The 22,363-nt window shown below is 37.3% G+C and overlaps 1 protein-coding gene across 1 annotated transcript in view; it reads left to right on the top strand.

Annotated features, from left to right (window-relative positions):
- Positions 1-1,350: 1,350 nt before the first annotated feature.
- The window catches only part of LOC121385827 (nodal modulator 1-like), a 60,917-nt gene continuing 39,904 nt past the window's right edge, over positions 1,351-22,363 (top strand). Inside the window, exons 1-13 of the mRNA XM_041516616.1 lie at positions 1,351-1,485; positions 3,141-3,276; positions 5,313-5,413; positions 7,768-7,874; positions 10,109-10,181; positions 12,309-12,386; positions 13,404-13,478; positions 14,646-14,780; positions 16,179-16,268; positions 17,262-17,318; positions 19,490-19,689; positions 20,969-21,146; positions 21,830-21,971. Coding sequence (XP_041372550.1) covers positions 1,351-1,485; positions 3,141-3,276; positions 5,313-5,413; positions 7,768-7,874; positions 10,109-10,181; positions 12,309-12,386; positions 13,404-13,478; positions 14,646-14,780; positions 16,179-16,268; positions 17,262-17,318; positions 19,490-19,689; positions 20,969-21,146; positions 21,830-21,971 — 1,507 coding nt within the window. The remainder of the gene's footprint in view (positions 1,486-3,140; positions 3,277-5,312; positions 5,414-7,767; positions 7,875-10,108; positions 10,182-12,308; positions 12,387-13,403; positions 13,479-14,645; positions 14,781-16,178; positions 16,269-17,261; positions 17,319-19,489; positions 19,690-20,968; positions 21,147-21,829; positions 21,972-22,363) is intronic.

Genomic DNA, 22,363 nt, shown 5'->3' with positions numbered 1-22,363 from the left:
TGTTTTTTTTTTTTTTGTTATTTTTGTTGTTATTTTTTTTTCCTATTATTTTATTTATTTATTTATTCATTATTATTTTATTTTTTTTTATTATTATTATTATTTATTTTTTTATTATTATTATTATTATTATTATTATTATTATTATTATTATTTTTTTTTTTTTGTAAATTCATTTGATAGGTTTATGTTTATGTATATTATCCATATTTTAATCATTATTTTATATTTTTAATAATAATAATAATAAAAACATTATGTAATTTAACAGGGCAGGTGTCTGGTCTGTGCCTTTGGTAGTGGCTTGGTTAATATTACCGTCTACTGCCATAGGTATTATAGATTAAAGTGTTCGCCGCGTCTTCTAAATGACCTAATCATGTTGTTTTAGAAGACAACTGAGGAGTCGCCTGTTTTTCCATGGATCGGCCGGGTTCACCTCTCTCCTTCTGGCAGGCTTGGTACTTAAAAGGAAATATTAAATTAACCCTCTGGATTTTTTTGCACCACTCCCCTAGTGGCACCAGCGATTAAACTCTTACAACCCTTTGGCGTAAGTGACGCCGGTTTGGGAAGTTATAATAACTTCCTAAACAACTAGTAGGCTGCCAGGATTGGACTGAACTGCGGTTGGACACGGTGATGGGATGCCGGGAGTTAGGGCATTCTTTGGGGCTATATGCGTAGGCTGTACGCCTTAGGTTTTGTGTAGGGCCGGCCTCCCATCCCTCCCGACCCTCACCTGGTCACACCAATGTTTAAAATGTGAATGGCAGCCTCTTTCCTCTTAACCTCCCATGGGCTTAATGAATATTGTTTAAGAATTATTATTAATATTAGACCAGCCCATCTAAATTTGCGCCGAAAATATATTATATAATAATAATTTATATAGGTTGATAATGTTGATATTTTTCTTTAAGGGCGCAGCCAAACCTTTTTAACCCCAATTTTCCCCTTTTTATACTTTTCGCGTTAATTTTCAAAAATTCACCTATTTGTTAGGTTATCCCTGTCCCGAGTCAGACCCCCGATCCTATCGGAGGCCGGACTCGGGATAGGCGTGTTCGAAACCCTAGTGGTATATGGACACGTTAAACAAGTTACTAAGCTAAGCTATAATACCCAAAAGTAATTTTTGTCTGTAGTCCATCCCACATGGAAAGCCTTTTTAAATATTATGGAATTTACTACAAGTTACTTATCTCTAAGTCGATTATTTTCTAAATTGCACACAAAAATAATATTTTCACTGTTCTTCTTACGAAGGAGGACTATAGGTGCTCTAATTATAAACGGAGGAATATACTGTTAGATCTGGTTTTGTTTCCGTTTCCGTTTTCACCAACAATGTGGACGAAATACATTTTTTCTTTTGCCTTTTTATATATCTTCTCAGAATGCCCGACAATTACAGCCGACGGGCTTCTTGGTTGTGGAGGATTTGTAAAATCTGATATTGATATTAATTTTTCTTTGGTTGAGGTGAGCGGTTGCGAAATAGAAGAATGAAAGTGATCTGATAAATAAAACTCCGTCACCTCACCTCCCCCACCCCCAATACGGATATCCCATGACCCCCGACACTTCCAGCTCAGTCTAATGCTTAAGCAGAATGCCCAAAATTAATAGTAATTTGGAGAATTTGATCAGCAAATATCTGTAGCCAAATTCAAATAATATTTAGCTAAGATTATAGATATTTTTTAAAATCAATAAATGGCCACATGTAGCCTACTACATTCATGTAACATTGTTACGATTGTAGGTATCATGGTAGTTCATCAAGATTAGCCTTGAGTGCAAGCACAGTGTGAAGTTTATCCTGCGGATCCATTAAGCCATTAGCAGATCTGAACGGTTCTGAGGAATTTTGCTCGGAACGGAATTGCGGTCAAAATAATGACTATCATTACGTTTTCACATCCTAATCATGTATTGTGATCTATTTCAAGCTCATGGAGACCAAGAAATACTTACTTTGAAACGATCTTCACTTTGAATTAAAGAAAAAAACTCCAACTGTGTTGGGTTTTTTTTACCAAGCGGATTCTAGCAGACAATTACGCTGGCAATTTCAGCAGACATGCATGGCGACATTCTAAACACCGGGCTCATATGCCTTTCGGTTGTTATTTGTATTTCGCACACTTTTAAACACTCTGTTATGCTAATTATTAGTATTCACTATAACTTAACAATTTCAGTTTTAAAGAGTGTCTTCATATAAAACCCCCCACACAAAAACAAAATAACAACCAAGACTCATTTTCATAGTCTTATATTGTTGCTAATATCTGTATAATTTATATAACATAACCGTTTTATTAAGCACTTTTTTAACAATTGGACCCTTCTACTTCCCGGGACATTTATTATTCGACTTGCCGGTACTACCCAAAATAGGATTTTCTACTTCCCAGGTTGACACCATTCCCATAGCAATTAAATTGTTTTTGTTTATATTGACAAATTAAGGGAAATAATTTTTTTTAGTAATACATGGCTTAGAAGTGCTTTGTAGTTATGTGAAATTGTTTGACATGTAAAATTATAATTTTGATTTAAACTGCTTACATTTTGGGACAAGCTAATTTTGTTGTGGGCAAGTAAAATTTGAGAGTTACTTGCTCGGCGGGCAATTGAAATTTTTTAGGATATGGCCATCCCTGAGTTCCAGCATTTATAGTTTATTCTCTTTTATAGTGATGCTATCTTACTGTCCAGAATGTGCACATGTTTGTTTCTTTCTCTGTGTAACCAATAGTCCAACATCATATATATATATGAAGGGTTTAGGCGCGAAATGCGATATATCCATTTTTCATTTTCAGTAAAAATGATTTTTTTAATTGGCGTATATCGCGTTTTGATAAAATAAAAAAACCCCAAGATTTACCCAGTACAATTTCATAAGGATCAATCGCGTTTTGCGGCAAATCAGTGGGCCTACGATTAGCCCTTACTGACATACAATAATGGCTTTAACTAAAAACTAGAAAGAAAATGGTGCATATTGCGTTTTGCGCCTGAGCTCTTCATATATATAATCATATAAAATGTTAAATAAAGCATTCCTTCCTGCCATTGATTAATTGATAAATTTTAGCTAAAAACTTTTAAATGTTTTGTGTTTTCAGGTCAAACTGTACACCACACATGGCAGTATAAAGTACGCTACAGACTGTGCCCCTGTCACGGGATACTACCTGATTCCACTCTATGACAAGGGTCAGTTTCTGCTGAAGGTTGAACCACCCAAAGGATGGAGTTTTGGTAATTATATACATACACATATGTACATGTAGAATTTATCATTTATTACCCATATGGGCAGGGGCAGGTGGGACATGGCCCAGTGGTAAAGCATTCGCTTGATGCACGGTCGGTCTATGGACGATCCCTGTCGGATGACCCATTGAGCTATTTCTCGTTCCAGCCAGTGCTCACAACTGGTGTAACAAAGGCCATAGTATGTACTATCCTGTCTGTGGGATGGCGCATATAAAAGATGCCTTGCTGCTAATCGAAGAGAGTAGCCGATGAAGTGGCGGCAGCGGGTTTCCTCTCAATATTTTTGTGGTCCATAACCATATGTGTGAGGCCATATAACTGTAAATAAAATGTGTTGAGTGCGTCGTGAAATAAAACATTTCCTTCCTTCCTTCGATGTGGGCAGAGAGAAGGGGGGAAAAGAAAAATTATCTTCCCCTAGATACAATTTGACGTCATAATCAGTGCTTCACTATAAGCGGTTAATTATATGTATAAGAATAGTTTCTATGGTGGCAGTCATGTCAACAACTAACTTACGCCATCAGCGATATGTACAAATGTACGACGCAGCTATGCCGCAACACTGTTTCTTATTCTTAGCTATTGTTTGAAAATCTTCCATAAAATGATAATGGGTAATAAATAGAATACCCAGTTCGCTACTTGGCAATAGCATTTATCTTACACGAGTGAATTGATCAGTTCACTCATGCAAAATAAATGGTATTGCCTCGAAGCTCGTTGAGTATTTTCGAATTGTGCCTGATGGCAGGCATAAAATATATGTACATGTTCAGTGTTCAGCACTTGCAATTCGGAATATGATGTAAATATGTTGGGTTTGGGGTTTGTTTTTGGTGTGTACATAAATAAATTTTTTTTTAAAGATATTAAAGGTAACATTAGCCATTTGTGAGATCTGGATTTGTTTGAACAGAACAATAGGTGCATGGTCCTTATAATTCAACAATTGATGGTTGAGGGCCATTCCATGGTATTTGGTCCATGGGTGTGGAAATTTCAAAATCATCTGTTAAACTAAGTTTTTATTATAGCTTAAAGTTAACACCCTTAAGCACATACAAATATACTCTTCCGGCCTCGGTGGCATCGTGGTTAGGCCATCGGTCTACAGGCTGGTAGGTACTGGGTTTGGATCCCAGTCGAGGCATGCGATTTTTAATCCAGTTTGCTCCGCAAGGCTCATGGGTAGGTGTAAACCACTTGCACCGACCAGAGATCCATAACTGGTTCAACAAAGGCCATGGTTTGTGCTATCCTGCCTGTGGGAAGTGCAAATAAAAGATCCCTTGCTGCTAATCGGAAAGAGTAGCCCATGTAGTGGCGACAGCGGGTTTCCTCTCAAAATCTGTGTGGTCCTTAACCATATGTCTGACGCCATATAACCGTAAATAAAATGTGTTGAGTGCGTCGTTAAATAAAACATTTCTTTCTTTATTACATACCTTCTTTTATTTAAAAAAAAGAGAAGATTTTTCATTTAACGTCATAACTACACCTTCTTAAATCTATTAATCAATTCTCCTTTCATGGATTTACGTAATATTAAGAATCATACTCTTCAGCAATCTTGTGTAATGTTTCAAATACGATGTGACGTAATTTGTAAATCATATATGATGTCAGTAATAAAAAGGCACCAACTCTTGACAGTAAAAATAAAAAGGGACTTCCCCATTTACAAATTCCGGTGTAATAGCCCAAACTATACCCCGGGTATAAAACAGGCTAGCCCAGAATATGAAAGCAATAGTTGCTTTTCTTTTAAAGTGTTTATTATTATTTATTTATTTATTTATTTTGTACACAGGTACACAGGTTAGTAATAAAAAATAAGGGTTATGTTTAGGGCAGTGGGGGGGGGTGGTATATTTTGGGCTGTTAAACTGGTGCAGATCGGACATACATGTATGTGTGATACAAGATAAATGTAATACACGGTTTGAAAATGTCAGATTGAATAGGTATGTAATATATATATAATGTTTATATATATGTATATATATGTTTTAAAGAGCCTAAAGCTGTGGAGCTTCACGTGGATGGCACCAGTGACCCGTGCAGTCTTGGGGAGGACATCAACTTCAAGTTCACCGGATTCTCCATCTACGGCAAGGTGAGTCAGGTTTAGACATCTCGATAAAGATCAGTCCATTGCTCTACTGCTCTACTGATAATAATTCCAGGCAGGAACTTTCAAATGAGGAGAGTTCCACAAGTTTAAAACACAGGGTAGGATCTAGCTCAGTCGGAGTTCAATGCTCGCCTGAGGTGCTTGCGTCATAGGATCGAAACACCTCTATGGTGGACCCATGCTCTGAATGTTTTTTTTTCTGTTCCAACCAGTGCCACATGACTGGTATATCAAAGGCTGTGGTATATGCTATCCTGTCTGTGAAAATGCACACATAAGAGATCCTTTGCGACTAATGGAAAAATGTAATGGGTTTTCTATCTAAGACTGTCAGAATTAACAAAATGTTTGACAGCTAATAGCTGATGATTACAAGGTTTGCACAGGCTTGAAAAGGTCTTGAATTTGAGGTGCAGTCTTGAAAAGGTCTTGAAACTGAAAATACCCATGAAAAGGCCTTGAATATTGTAGTTTGGCCTTGAAAAGCCCTTGAATTTAGTAGATAATCATATGTAGTGAATTATATATTTTAATAAACTTATTATTATTATTTGATATATTTAAAAATAATAATCTACAAATAAAAAGTTTTTAGCTATGGAAAATTACTTTAAAATCGATGACGAAATTGTTTTGCACGGTATGAAATAAAGAGTTATTTCCCTTTGACAGTCGGTAATTTCCGTGCCGTGACATGCCGAAAGCATGTATGCAGAGGCCAGTTTTTCCTGTTTTAAAAATAGGTATTACTTGTAAAGAATGGGGAAAACTATTTTTCGCCGCAAGTTGTTATCCAAATATGACTTGTAAGGAGCCTTGAAAAAGGTGTTTTGCTGACTTGAAAAAGCCTTAAAAAGGCCTTGAATTTTAGTGGTGAGTGGCTGTATGAACTATGGATTAATAAAATCAATGTGCTCTGGTGGTCTTAAACCAAACAAATTTTATAATTTATAAAATAAGCAACATATGAACACATAATGCTGCAAAAATAATAAGTTTTGTTTTGTTTAACGACACCACTAGAGCAGATGGATTTATTAATCATCGGCTATTGGATGTCAAACATTTGGTACTTTTGACATTTAGTCTTAGAGAGGAAACCTGCTACGTTTTTCCATTAAAAGCAAGGATCTTTTATAAATATGCACCATCCCACAGACATTGTAGCACATACCATGGCCTTTGATATACCAGTTATGGCGTACTGACTAGAACGAGAAATAGTCTAATGGGCCAACCACTGAGGATCGATCTCAAACCGACCGCACATCAAGCGAGTGGTTTACCACTGGGTTATGTTCCTGCCCCTCAAAATAATAAGATATGAGTCACAGGCTGGCAACTACTTGCCTGTCATGGAGAAGCCTGTAGCAGTGTAAGTGCAATGTCATTTAAGGTCGTTTGCTATCTATGTCAGGGCTAGCTCTAGCACTCCCCAAATTCACCAGCTGCCAATTTTTTAAAGCAGTTGGCGAATTTTATTTTAGTTTGGCGAAATAATTTCATGTAATAATTGACATTTTTTTTAGAAAATAACTGACAGTTTCTGCAATTTTTCGAGGTTAACAGACAATTTGGCAAACTGTTTTGCTTACCCAGAACTAGCCCTGTGTGTAATACTCTTTAAGTGAAAGTGGTATCATCGCTTGTATTATGAAACATTATGGTGAATGGAGTGAGTTGTTCACCAAGATGATGCGCAGTCAGTTTGGGATCGATCCCTATCGGTGAGCCCTTTGAGCTATTTCTCACTCCAGTCAGTGCACCACGACCAGTACATTGAAAGCCGTGGTATGTGCTATCTTGTCTGTGGGATGGTGCATGTAAAAGATCCCATGCTGCTAATCAAAAAGAGTAGCCCATGAAGTGGCGACACCATGTTTCCGACACCATGTAACTGTAAATAAAATGTGTTGAGTGCGTTGTTAAATAAAACATTTCCTTCCATCAAATAGCCGATAATTAATAAATAAATGTGCTCTAGTGGTGTCGTTAAACAAAACAAACTTTTATTTTGTTCATCAAGAATGAATTAATGAGTATTAACGACATCCCAGTGCAATCAACAATCATCTGAAGCAAACTAGAACATTTCGGTTCCATCCTTAAATTATGTTGAAATTTTTAAGAGATGCTGAATTTTATCCCAAATTTAAATTTACATTTTTACACACCTTTTTATATTGAGTTGATTATCACTGCATTCATATATTTACCTTTGTTAGACACCCAGTTGTCTAATATGTATTTTTCATTTATGCATGTCGAAATAATCATATATTAGACACTACAAAGTGCTTAGATGTCGTTAAACAAAAACATTCCTTTCCTTTCAGGTTCTAAGCAAGGGTCAGACGACTGGACCGAAAGACGTAAAAGTCTCGCTAACGCTGGCTGGGTCGAATAGCCCACTGTATACATCAGTTACAGATGAATCAGGAAGGTTAGTATTGTATGCCTAACACGGAACAAGCCAGGTGACAGTCATTTAACAGCTGCCTTCTCCCTCAGATGCTTTCTGTTTATTGGCAGTGCTCTGAAATTGGAAGGGTCCGAGGAGAGTATTTGAAGGGTGGAGGGGGGAATTACATGGGATAGAAATCTGGGGGCTATGAGGCATGCTCCCTCAACAAAATATTGACTTTCAGGTGTTCATGTACAGCATTCTCAGCCAGAGAATAATAACGGGGGAAATGCTAGGGAGAGAGCATGGGTTCTGCACCCATAACATCTTCTGATGGTTTCGAAAAATGACGACAACATGAACTATATATTTATCAGAATTCCTTTATGGTTTCCATGGATGCTTAACATAATGTTTTAATAATACTGATTGACACGGCGTAAATACCAGCCTCAATATGACTAAAATGTTATATCTTTAGAAAATATATAAAAAGCAGTACAGTTCACTCTACGACTCCTCTGGTGACAACAATTAAAGACGGAACAAATGTTGTGAACCATTCTGAATTGTGTTCTTCATTTTAGAAGAAGAAAAAAATCTCACATCCCATGTTAATCAATGGCAATAATTGTCTGTTTACAGTGCCCAGCCTCTTTTTCATACTTATGCAGTTGGCGTTACAGACTGCAAAGGGGTCTATTCCTCTGTCCAGAATATTTCCGCCATTGTAACTTCTATGTCACATGATGAAATGTAGACATTCCATTGGATACCGGTAGACATCAGTTGTATAGCGACGTGTAAACCGTTCACACTACACGACGTGACAGTTGCGTCGCGTTGTAGACCCATTCACCCTATACGACGGCCGTCGTCTGTGACTGAATATGTTTCGATCGTGTCAAATGCAGTCGGGCCGACTGAAAATCAGTCGGCGACAGCTGATTTTTCAATACACACTACACGACGCGACTGAACTGTTGAGTTGCGTCGCGTCGTATAATGTGATATAGGAATAACTTACACATGTGTAACTACATGCATTTACAATGCTTAATCAATCTGCTCTAGTTGTGTCATTAAACAAAACAAACTATTTCACACAGAAAATTACGCATTTACAGAATATGAATAACAGTAAAGACAAGAAAATCATTTATATATTAATTATTTCACTCTGGACATACGTTTAATAATAACTGTTAGCTTGTTTATTATATCCTCTAATAAGGAAAAACATCAATAAGAAAAAAGATTTATATGTTTGTGTTTGTCATGTATACTGCAGTTACCTGTTTCTATACAAACATTTTAAATATTCAATAAGATTTATGTATTTTATTATATTTCGCCCCATAACTCCTTATACGGTGGTTTTACATAAGTATATAAATAGTATTTTCATATACTTACCTTTTGCACGGCTAGCTCTGCCACTAACTATATTCGCCAATTACGAATTTTAGGAACAATTGGCATATTTTATTTTTATTTTTTAAGAAGAAAAAAAGAAGTAATAACTGGTGTTCTGTTGGAAAATAACTCTGGGTTTTGCATTTTTTGAGATAATTTCGCGAAATGTTTTGCTCCCCCAGAGCTAGCCCTGCTTGTGTGACACCCAATAACCAATATATAAATATAGAGTATGGCAGCGTTACCAGCTGACACTGACTGCTAAAGTATGTACGTAATACTGGGAATTCCGATTGAGCTAAATATAGAGTATGACAGCATTACCAGCTTTGAGCAGGCTGTTAAAGGGATGACTAGGCAAGGCTTTTGGACTGATATGCATATTCAACGACATTTAATGCACCTTGTTATATTGGTATATTTAATTAATAAGATTACCATAGTTCGACTCCCAATAGCCGATGTATTTTTCGTGCTGGGGTGTCGTGAACCATTCATTCATTCATTCATTCATTCATTCATTCATTCATTCATTCATTCATTCATTCATTCATTCATTCATTCATTCATTAATAAGACGGTAAAAATGTGACGTCTATTATATTTTGCTCCATCCCACTCTTGTATTTACTTAATACTTAGTGCGTCACATCACAAAATAAATATGGAAATAACAAAATATCATAGGTTCAACCTTTGACATAGGACCTTTAAGGCTTTGCAGTAAATTCTGTTTTGTCTCCCTTATTTTTTCTACATCAGTATATAGGTAAACAATGAAACACACCACACCCAATAGCCGATGTGTATTTTTGTGCCGGGGTATCGTTAAACATTCATTCACCTGTTCTTTTCAGCTATATTTTTTCTGAAGTGTTACCAGGAGAATATACCATTGCTGCTTCACATGCCAGGTGGAAGTTTCAAAATGTGAGTGTTTGTGTAGAAAATAGTTTCTGCATTTCTGTTGTATACTCATGTCACAGTGGAAGTTTCAAAATGTGAGGGTATTTTTTATAGAAAATAGTTTCTGCATTTCTGTTGTATACTCATGTCACAGTGGAAGTTTCAAAATGTGAGGGTCTTTTTTTATAGAAAATAGTTTCTGCATTTCTGTTGTATACTCATGTCACAGTGGAAGTTTCAAAATGTGAGGGTATTTTTTATAGAAAATAGTTTCTGCATTTCTGTTGTATACTCATGTCACAGTGGAAGTGTTTTTTTGTATAGAAAATAGTTTCTGAATGTGTGTTGTATGTACTCGGGTGTGTGATGTAGTATAGTTTTAGAGTCGGGGATGAAAAAAACCCTTTAAAATTCCCCATTTTGGTATTGCCTTTATGACGTAATATCTTTCCGGCGACAGCGTCAACTTTTGCATTTTCTAAAAAAAACCTTCAGATCCTAGGTCAATGAAACTTGGTTTATAGTTGCATCTATGGATGTTCAGGGCGAGATGTAGCCCAATGGTAAAGCGTTCGCTTGACATGGTCAGCTATTTCTCATTCTAGCCAGTGCTCTACAACTGGTGTTACAAAGCCCGTGGTATGTACTACCGTATAACCGGAAATTTTCGAGGATTTTTATTTTCGTGGGTTTCGAGGGTCAGTAGTCAGCATCAAAAATATAAATCCTTGAAAATATTTGAAAAAATCAACACATTCTATCTAAAATATTTATTATGAAAACCATAACACACTGACAATTTACCGGAACATTTTATTTCCTGTCATGCGCAGTCCACCGGATACGACAAGAGAATAGTATAGTCAAGACAACAAGTTAGAATTTAAAAAAAGTTATTGTGTGAATGTCACTGTTTGTAGAATATAATGAAATATTTTTAAATTTCATATATTGTTTTTGTCAATGTCCGCCCGCACTGCATCAGTGATTCTGGGGTGGATGAATGCAGATTTCAACATTTCCTGGCGTATTTTTAATTCTGCCATAACTTTCATAATCCACCTTGCATGAATTGGTTTTATCACCGAAGTACGCATTTCGATCTTGATGTCTGTTACAACTGCGCTATCTTTCATAGCCAGGGAAACCTGCTTTGAATACCATGTGGTGAACTCAGACTCAAAATCAAAGACTGTGATCAGTTGTCTGGCGAATAGCATACCGGGTATCACAGTGGCCAATTAGGCTACAGGTGACTGTTCTATTGTTTAACTTTACATGTCGGTGGTATCGAACAACTGGCAGCCGAGGTGAAACTTTAATCAACAATAGCAAGTATTCTCGCAACTAGACTTGCTAAAACTCAAAAATAAAATCACTTTCAATTTAGATTTGGCAAACGACAAAAATAAGAAACCTTGAAATGTTTTTATACCCCAAACCACGAAAAATTAAGACCATGAAAATTTCCGGTTATACGGTATTCTGTCTGTGATGGTGCATATAAAAGATCCCTTGCTAAAAGAGTAGCCCATGAAGTGGCGACAGCGGATTTCCTCTGTCAATATCTGTGTGGTCCGTAACCATATGTCTGACGCCATATAACCGTAAATAAAATGTGTTGAGTGCGTCGTTAAATAAAACATTTCCTTTCCTTTCCTAGGTCAATGAAACTTGGTTTATAGTTGCATCTATGGATGTTCAGGGGCGAGACGTAGCCCAGTGGCAAAGCATTCAGGTGCAGTCAGTTTGTGATTGATCTCTGTCGATGAACCCATTGGGCTATTTCTCATGCCAGCCAATACTCTACAACTGGTGTAACAAAGGCCGTGGTATGTGCTATCCTGTCTGGGATGGTGCATATAAAAGAACCCTTGCTGCTAATCAAAAAGAGTAGCCTATAAAGTGGTGTTAGCGGGTTTCCTCTCTCAATATCTGTGTGGTCCTTAACTATATGTCTGACGCCATATAACCGTAAATAAAATGTGTTGAGTGCGTCGTTAAATAAAACATTTCCTTCCTTCCTTCTTCTATCCCTGATTTGTTTATTCAAAAGTTCATTTATTCAAGTCCATATTTGATGTACATCAAAGTGTGTGGAATACCTAGTGTATAATGTAATTGTCATGATTTTTAAAATTATTATTTCAGGCAAAAACCCAAGTCCAAATAACGAATGAGAACGCCCACCTTGCTAACAACCTTATGGTGGCTGGATACGATGTTACGGTATGCTAATTTATTATTCACCAACACATACATATACATAAACAGTGAAACCTCTCAAGACCGGACCCTCTGTAAACCGGAATTCCCTCAAAACCGGACTATTTACCCAGTCCATTTTTAAAAACCAGGACAGAACTTGACCTCTGTAAACCAAATCCCTCTTAAAACCCGACATGTGTCTTGGTCCCAAGGTGGTCCGGTTTAGAGGGATTTCATTGTACACGTACACATATACACACACACACACACGCACACGCACGCACACACACACAATGTAGAGAGTGATATAGTTGATTGTTTTACTATCACAGAAACTGACATAATTTCATTAAGTGTTTTTTTTCATTATCTGAAAACAAATATTTATTTAAGGAAGGCTTGCAATCCATACCGAGCCTCTCTGGTTAGACCCCACAATTCGTGTATTACAATGTGCTTCCCATAATGCAGTGTGCAATGTCTGTTATGTTTAAAGTCTGTCGTGCAGGCACGTTTTTTCCAAACGGGCAATTATTTCACAAATTTATCAACTCTGGATTTTCATATTGTGGGGGAGGTATTGACTCATATTGTAAAAACAACAACAACAACAAGATGCCACCCATTAAAGGCAATTAATGATACTGCAAAATGCAATGCTTTTCTTTAAAAATTTAACATACTCATATCTTAAGGCAATAATTACTTATGTTGCATAAATAACAAAGGTCAAATATATATTTTAAAACTACTGTATCAATATCAGGCGAGACATTTAATTTTGAGGAATTGTTTTTTTCGTTGTTTTTTTTAAATCTAAATTTTAATGCTGGCTGAAAAAAATTCCTGTTATTTCTTAATATTTATTACACATCAATAGGAGCAATTTATAAAACTGTAATGCTTTTTTTTTATTAAACTTTTAAAAAAAACAAATATATTAATATCTAAAAGATATAACCACTTATTTTTTTATATAAATGATGTAAAAATAATCATTTCAAATATGTATTATGGAATTTCCTGTTTGAATTTCAGGGCAAAGTCTCAAGTGATGGAGAGTCTGTCAAGGGAGTTAACTTCATTCTGTTCTCTAGCACTGTGAAGGCTGAGGTATTTATCTCCATTTGTTCTTTTTGTTTTTCTTTCTTTCTTTACAAGTTTTCTGTTCCGAAGCCTAGTTCAGGTCGACCTTGCGATTACACAGATCAGATCCCCACAGACAGGATCAGAAGAAAAATTACACACCACAACAAGAGCACCTGGGTCACACTGGATTGACCATGAATCTGTTACTCACGATCGTAGCACAATTGCAGTCTGACGCAGAAAAGTCTGCAACGAAACCTGTGTAATCACACGGCCAACCTGAGCTACATGTAGCCTTTAAGTATCATCAGCTATAGATGATATTTAACTCAAGCTACAGATGATATTTAACTCGAGCTACAGATGATATTTAACTCGAGCTACAGATGATATTTAACTCGAGCTATAGATGATATTTAACTCGAGCTACAGATGATATTTAACTCGAGCTACAGATGATATTTAACTCGAGCTACAGATGATATTTAACTCGAGCTACAGATGATATTTAACTCGAGCTACAGATGATATTTAACTCGAGCTACAGATGATATTTAACTCGAGCTACAGATGATATTTAACTCGAGCTATAGATGATATTTAACTCGAGCTACAGATGATATTTAACTCGAGCTACAGATGATATTTAACTCACGCTACAGATGATATTTAACTCAAGCTACAGATGATATTTAACTCAGTAGAGTGGCTAAGGGTTGGTATGACAGCTTATTGGTAAGTACCGCAAACTCGACAGTTCAAGCTAACATCTTTCTGTGTGTGTGGTTGGTAGTGGGTCTCTTTCTTCTTCTTTTTTAATTGAATTATTGTCTTTAATTATATTATTGTGACAGTCTTTAATGTAGGAATCAGGGCCCCATTCCACGAAGCGATCTTAGCACTAAGATCACCTTAGTGCATAAGGTAGCTAGGCACTTAAGGTGATCTTAGAGCCAAGATCACTTTGTGGAACGGCCCTGGGCCTCATCCCGTAACACTGTCCATTTCTTTCTGGGATAACAAAAATAATTAAAGAATTTTTTTTTTTTTAATACATCCAAAATAGTGCGTTGTTCCTTTTAGTTTATACAATAATACTTGTGAAAAAAAAAAAAGTTTTTTTTAAATACATTTTTTATTGATGAATTATTTATCTTAATCGTCTCTGTAATTTGTTTGATTTTTTTCCAGGCTATAGAAGACTGCGACAAATCTCCCGTGAAGGGGTTCACGTCACCGGAAGCTGTCAGACCTCTCTGTCACGTGACATCAAAGAGCGACGGAACATTTATATATCCAACACTACCAACCGGAAAATATTTCATTGTAATACATTGTTCTGTTCCTCTTTTAACTGATAATATTTGGTTATATAATACTTGGTTGTGTCCCTTTTCAACAGAAAATATTTTATGGAATTTTGATTGGGTCACGGAAAATTATTTTGAATTTTTTTTTATTGATAATTACACAATTTTCTCCGTTTAAAATAACTCCAAGGAAAAAAGTCAATTTGTGTCAAAATGGAATAATATTATAACACTTTGTTGACAATCGCGAAAACAAATTCTAGATAAAATTCTGGAAACGGTCATGGAGAAAACGTTAAATCTTCGAAAATCTTAACATTTTGGTTGAGAATAAAGTGTGTGGCCACTGATTCGTAAGCCTGTTCGCATGAGAATTTACTAGGAAAGAGTAATTTATAGAAATCCTCACCATCTCTCTACTATTGGATAAAATCATTACAGATTTTGGGGGGTATTATTGACTGGAATGTCAAGTTCATTATTAATGTTAATGTATGTATGTCGAACACAAATGGTTTATATTGTCCTATAAATTCCAGTTTTAAAATCGTTCTGTACATTTTGTTGCAACATTCTGTTATTGTGTGCCAATTTTCCCATGCATGTGGTTTGACCATGATATATTTTTTGTTAGGTTCCATTCTACAAGGGAAATTACATTACGTTTTCCCATACTTGTAGTTGACTGTGATATATATATAAATATTTTTAGGTTCCATTTACATTTTGTGATATATATACAGTCAAACCTGTCCTAGCGGCCACCTGTATTCAGCAGTCACCTGCCTTAAGTGGCCACTTTTTCCCTCCCAAACAATTTATAACGTAAATGCACCTGTAATAAGCGGTCACCTGTCTAACACGGCCAGTGGCCACCCAAATTGGATCCCAAATCGCTAAAATACCTGTATTAAGTGGCCACAGTAAATGTTTACTATTATATAAAAAGGATGTTTAACAACAGCGATAAGATGTACCCATTCAGTCCTGGCATCTCTACTGTGTATCAATTAAGAAAGTATGGCTATGGAGTGCATCTAATTGCCTGAAGGCAGGCTACGCTTGACATTTGTAGGTTCACTTACTATGACAATATACTGCATGAAGTAGAAATTAAATAATTAAATTGAAAGAGAAAACAAACTTGTTGAGAACGGTTAATTTAATACATTCCAGTTGCCGTTTTTCATGAAGGAGGCGACATGTCAAACGTTTATTTGTAGTAAACTGAAGTACGCATCCGTTAATTAGCAGTACACAAGCTAAAACAAGAAACAACAACAAAGGTGTTAAGGACGATATGCCGCAACCTGTAATCAGTGACCTCCTGTCTTAAGTGGCCACCTTTATCTACTCACTTGTGTGACCGCTTAAGACAGGTTTGACTGTATATATATACATATATTTTTTTTAGGTTCCATTCTACAAGGGCGATTACATTACGTTCGATGTTGTTCCAGGGAAACTTGAATTTGAAGTCCAGCATGAATCTGTAAAGCTGCAAGTAAGACAGTGACATTTATTTCCATTTCCCCTGCAAACACTGTTTCTATTGGCTGATCATGATGACCGAATCAAGCTAAGTCATAAACTAACAGATTGTGACTTGTGACACGAAGTCACCTGTATAGATACATTACAAAATCTTTAATTTATGCTCGCTCGATGCGTGGTCGGTCTGGGATCGATCCCCGTCAGTGGGCCCATTGGGCTATTTCTCGTTCCAGCTAGTGCACCACGACTGGTTTATCAAAGGCCGTGGTATGTACTACCCTGTCTGTGGGATGGTGCATATAAAAGATCCCTTGCAGCAAATCGGAAAGAGTAGCCCATGAAGTGGCGGCAGCGGGTTTCCTCTCTCAAGATCTGTGTGGTCCTTAACCATATGTCTGACGCCATACAACCCTAAATAAAATTGAGTGCATTGTTAACTAAAACATTTCTTTCTCTTTTTTTTTAAAAACCCCACCCCCCAACTTCTCAATCTGTTCCATTATACTACTCAAACTTCTCAATCTGTTCCATTATACTACTCAAACTTCTCAATCTGTTCCATTATACTACTGGTTCTGAGTTAGAGATTATTTTACGAGTTTGTGTGTTGTACTTATTTTATGAAACGAATGTCCTGATTTTTGTATTGTGTGAGCGAATGCATGAATTGTGACATGAGTTTCGTAAAATCAGTACGACACGCACGCAGGTGTAATAATTTCTTTATTATCCATATTATTATAATAATTTTTTTTTATGAATAACAAGGGCCGTCTCAAAATGTTTCAACCACAGCTAAAAGGAGACTACAAAATTTACATCATATTTCACGTGCACATTCTCAACTAGGACTGGGGAAGCAATGTCATGTTTTGATGTCGCTTCCAAAAACTATGTCATTGCATGTATGCTTCATATGATTTTTATTAACTCAGTTATGAAGATAGTTGTGTGTTGTGTCAGTATTACGCTGCTTTGTAATTATCGTCATCTCATTTTACAGAAATCATTCCAAGTGTCTGGCTTCTCAGTCAGTGGTCGAGTGCTGGACAGTGTAAAGGTATGTATGAAGATTTCAATGGTTTGCTGGGTTCGGTGTATAGAAATTCCTACATAGAACCACAGAAAAATTGATAACATCATTTGGTTTAAGGTTGATGCCGAGTTTATTAACCTACTTGTAAAAAGACACTTCCACTATTCAGAGAGGGGATGCAAATTGTAATGTTTGAAAATGGCATCTACAGTATTCAAAAGTACACTAACATGTATTATTTCTATGGTTGCAAACCAAATGGACTGACCCAACCAACTAGAATTTTCTACTGTGACACTAGAATCCAGTACCGGCCTCAGTGGTGTCATGAATAACCCATCAGACATAAGGCTGGTAGGTACAGGGTTCGAAGCCTGGTACTGGCTCCCACCCAAATTGAGTTTTAACAACTCGGTGGGTAGGTGTAAGACCACTACACCCTCTTCTCTCTCACTAACCACTAACAATTAACAACTAACCCACTGTCCTGAACAGACAGCCCAGATAGCTGAGGTGTGTATGCCCAGGACAGCATGCTTGAACCTTAATTGAATATACCAGGGTACCCACGGGACAGGGAAAACAGGGAAAATGGTTTAAAAAAATTCCCTGCAGGGAAAATTCAGGGAATTTGAAATTTTGGTCCGATTCAGGGAAAATACAGGGAATTTTATTTGGGTGTAATGGAATCTGGAAAAATATCAGTGAATTTTGTTGAGTCCTATATTGTATATACATGGATATGTAGTTTGTATGGCTAGACAATATTAACAGTACGTAACTGGAACACTGGAAAAATAAAAAATAAAAATTAATGAGTTGAAATGTACACACACACACACACACACACACACACACATATACATATATATATATATATTGTCACAATATGTTGATTATGGTATTTGGAGATGAAGGCACGGCTATTGGGGGTGGCAGGAGGCCGTTGTATACAATAAAGAATCATGGATAACAGACAGGGAAACATCTTTTACAACAGGGAAAATACAGGGAATTTTAATTTGAAAATTCTGTGGGTACCCTGATATACACACTGAAATAAGTTGAAATGAAATGAAAAAGAATCTAGTTCCAGATACTTGGTCTGATGAACTCTTTGTTTTTTCTTTGCCTCTGAACGTTTTTTATCGTATTACCATCTTTTTGTTTTCTTATTTGAGGGTCGTAGATTTTCAAAAGCTACGATGTTAATGGATGGGAAGTTAATCACATCTTAACCTTGATTACAGGGCTCGAAATTAAGAATTTGTCTCCCACGGCAATTCTATCATACATTTTCACCAATGGCAACTGTGAGCCTGCGTATGGCAATATTTTTTTAAAGTGACATTTGCAGCAAATAAACATGACTGAAAGTTTTTTTTTTGTTGTATGTAGACATTTCAAACATGTGACTGTTAAATATTGACAGTTAATGTACGTACACCAGGTGTATACATTTTGCCATTGTTTAGGAACTTTACCGATGGCACAACTGTGCCGTCGGTGATGCCCTCTACCTACAGCAATTTATATCTCAATGACGGCAACTGCCGTCGTTAAGTTCAAGCCCTGGATTACAGTCCTCCCGACCCCCCACCCCCCACCCCCCACCCCTGCCTACTGACACAGCCAACAGCTAAAACTAGAATTTTCCACCGCAGTGCTAGCATACAATTCCAGTTATTTCTTTCTTTTCTCACTTCCAAAGTTAGAGACTTTGTTTTTTCTTGGGGGTGGGACGTAGCCCAGTGGTAAAGCATTCGCTTGATGCGCGTTCGGTCTGGGATCGATCCCCGTCGGTGGACCCATTGGGCTATTTCTCGTTCCAGCCAGTGCACCACAACTGGTGTAGCAAAGGCTGTGGTGTGACCTGTCCTGCCTGTGGGATGGTGCATATAAAAGATCCCTTGCTGCTAATTAAAAACAGTAGACCATGAAGTGGTAACAGCGGGCTTCCTCCCTCAATATCTGTGTGGTCCTTAACCATATGTCTGATGCCATATAACTGTAAATGAAATGTGTTGAGTGCGTTGTTAAATAAAAACATTTCCTTCCTTCTGACACGCGAACAAGAACTCATAACTAACGAATTAAAGGTAGTATATTCATTAGTCTGACAAAATATGACCGTAAATAAAATTTGTTGAGTGCATCGTTAAATTAAATATTTCCATTGTTTTTTCTTGTGTCAGGGTCGTGGAGTTTCCAAGGCTAGAGTGATGCTGGACGGGAAGTTTCAGACGAACACGGACGAGCAGGGGATCTATCACCTGGAGAACATGAAGACTGGTTCCTACAAAATCCGTGTGGAGGTGCAGAACATTTACTTTGATGAGATGTTGGTGAAGATTACTCCTAACACACCACAGCTTCCCGACATTATTCCTTCAAGGTAAACACTGGAGAAGGCCTAGTAAGTTGTGTAACTTGTGCCTAATCCATTTGTTTTTTTAAAAAGCAATAAAATATGTATCAATCAATCACATGTAAACCACGAGTCACATTCCTTTCGTCTATTCTGTAGACTGCACCTTTGTGACATTGATCCGTCAGGCCCAGCTGTAGCACTCGCCAAATTTGCCCATTGCGAATTTTTAAAAAGATTGGCAAATTTTATGTCAATTTAGCGAAATAATTTTATGTAATAATTGATATTTTGCTAGAAAATAACTGCGCTTCTACACTTTTTTAACATGAAGACATAATTTGGCGAAATTTTCTGATCACCCAAAGCTAGCCCTGTCCTTCATGGTAAACATGTAAACGATTTGTCACATTCCTTTCATCTTCTCTCTAAACTGCACCTTCCCGACATAGTTCATTCAGATTTCTCGGTTAAGCCCAAGTGCAATAATTGCAGTATCAAAGGCTGTGATATGTGCTATCCTGTCTGTGGGATTGTGCATATAAAAGATTGCTTGCTACTAACAATTTTTTTTAGCAGGTTTCCTTTCTAATAGACCGGCCTCGGTGGCGTCGTGGCAGGCCATCGGTCTACAGGCTTGCAGGTACTGGGTTCGTATCCCAGTCAAGGCATGGGATTTTTAATCCAGATACCGACTCCAAACCCTGAGTGAGTGCTCCGCAAGGCTCAATAGGTAGGTGTACACCACTTGCACCGACCAGTCATCCATAACTGGTTCAACAAAGGCCATGGTTTGTGCTATCCTGCCTGTGGGAAGTGCAAATAAAAGATCCCTTGCTGCTAATCGGAAGAGTAGCCCATGTAGTGGCGACAGCGGGTTTCCTCGCAAAATCTGTGTGGTCCTTAACCATATGTCTGACGCCATATAACCGTAAATAAAAATGTGTTGAGTGCGTCGTTAAATAAAACATTTCTTTCTTTCTTTCCTTTCTAAGACTTTATGTCAAAATTACCTTATGTTTGACATCCAGTAGCTGATGATTAATAAATCAATTTGCTCTAGTAATGTCATTAAGCAGAACAAACTTTTTTTTCCCTTCAAGGTAAACATACAGACATGCCACATTCCTTTCATCTATTTCTAGACTGCATCCATCTAACATTGTTCCTTTCCTTCAAGGTAAACATACATACAGTCTTTTCCATGAGCGAAATCAAGACCTTTGAGATTGGGATTTACTATCCAAGTTTCAGAAGTTGCGACACAAATTCAAGTTGTTTAATCTCAACAATTTCGGTATTTCAGCTTCAACTTGTGTGGTAAAGTTGCAATTGACAGATTTCCCGAAGTTCTTGGCAAGCTGCCAACACAGCGACGGGTCATCTACTTCCCCGAGAGTAAGAAGTCTGATGCCGTTTCCATCACAACAGAGAGCGATGGCAAATTCTGTACCAAGGTGAAACCAGGAAAATATGTCATTAAGGTAAAAACACTGCTATTGTCTTTTCACCGTACGTATAGAAGTAGCAACTTAATATTGTAGCAGATAAAAGTCATCCTCCACTGAGGTGATTCGAACCGCGTTCTCTCAGTACGAGAGTCCAGCACTCTACCAACTGAGCTAACAGGGAAATTGCCACTAGCTGCTGCCAGTAGGAGCACTTTATACCAACACTTTTACACTGCTATGGCTTAATATTGTACTAAAGGTAAACCCAGGAAAATATGAAATGTGTCACTGAGGTATATTTCCACCTTATTGAAATAGCAGCTTTATATTGTATCATATTAAAACCAGGCAAATATAAAATATGTCACTGAGGTATATTTCCACCTTATAGAAGTAGCAATTTGATATTGTACAATGGTAAAACCAAGCAATATGAAATACATGTATGTCATAGAGGTATATTTCCACCGTATGTAAGTAGCAACTTAATATTGTACCATGGTAAAACCAGGCAAATATGAAATATGTCATTGAGGTATATTTCCACCTTATAAAAGTCACAGCTTTCTTTCTTTCTTGACATGGAACGGAAATCATAAAGAAAATATTTGTTATTATTTGAAGTGTATTTATTGGTAGAACATCATAACCATAGTCCACACAAAGATTAATGTTCTGGGGTGTCGCTTAACATTCCTTTCTTTTGCTAATTTCAGGTTCACATTGCGGACACGGAGATGAAAGCGGGACTGCGTCTGTCTCCAGCCGAGCGTGTCGTCACAGTCAGCACCCAGCCCGTTCTGGACGTCATCTTCTCGCAGTTCAGGGCGAAAATATCAGGCTCTCTACTCTGTCTGGGTAGGTACACATTTGTGGATCCAGGGGGATCGTCTCTACTCTGTCTGGGTATGTACACATTGGTGGATCCAGGAGAGGGGGTCATCTCTACTCTGGGTATGTACATATTGGTGGATCCAGGGGGGTGTGTCTACTCTGTCAGGGTAGGTACACATTGGTGGATCCAATGGTGTATCCAGGGGGTCACTCTGCTCTGTCTGGGTAGGTACACATTGGTGGATCCAGGGGGGTCACTCTGCTCTGTCTGGGTAGGTACACATTGGTGGATCCAGGTGGGGGATCATCTCTACTTCTCTCTTTGAGAATGGCCAATACAGCACAAATTGAAGTTTGGAGTAAAAGTCAGTATCTTATCTGTGATATTTGTATTTGTATTTTTGCACAGTTCTTTA

The sequence above is a fragment of the Gigantopelta aegis genome, chromosome 12 (genome assembly GCF_016097555.1).
Source record: "Gigantopelta aegis isolate Gae_Host chromosome 12, Gae_host_genome, whole genome shotgun sequence".
NCBI lineage: Eukaryota > Metazoa > Mollusca > Gastropoda > Neomphalida > Peltospiridae > Gigantopelta > Gigantopelta aegis.
The sequence above is the reverse complement of the archived record's forward strand: the minus strand, read 5'-3'. Positions and strand labels throughout refer to the sequence as shown.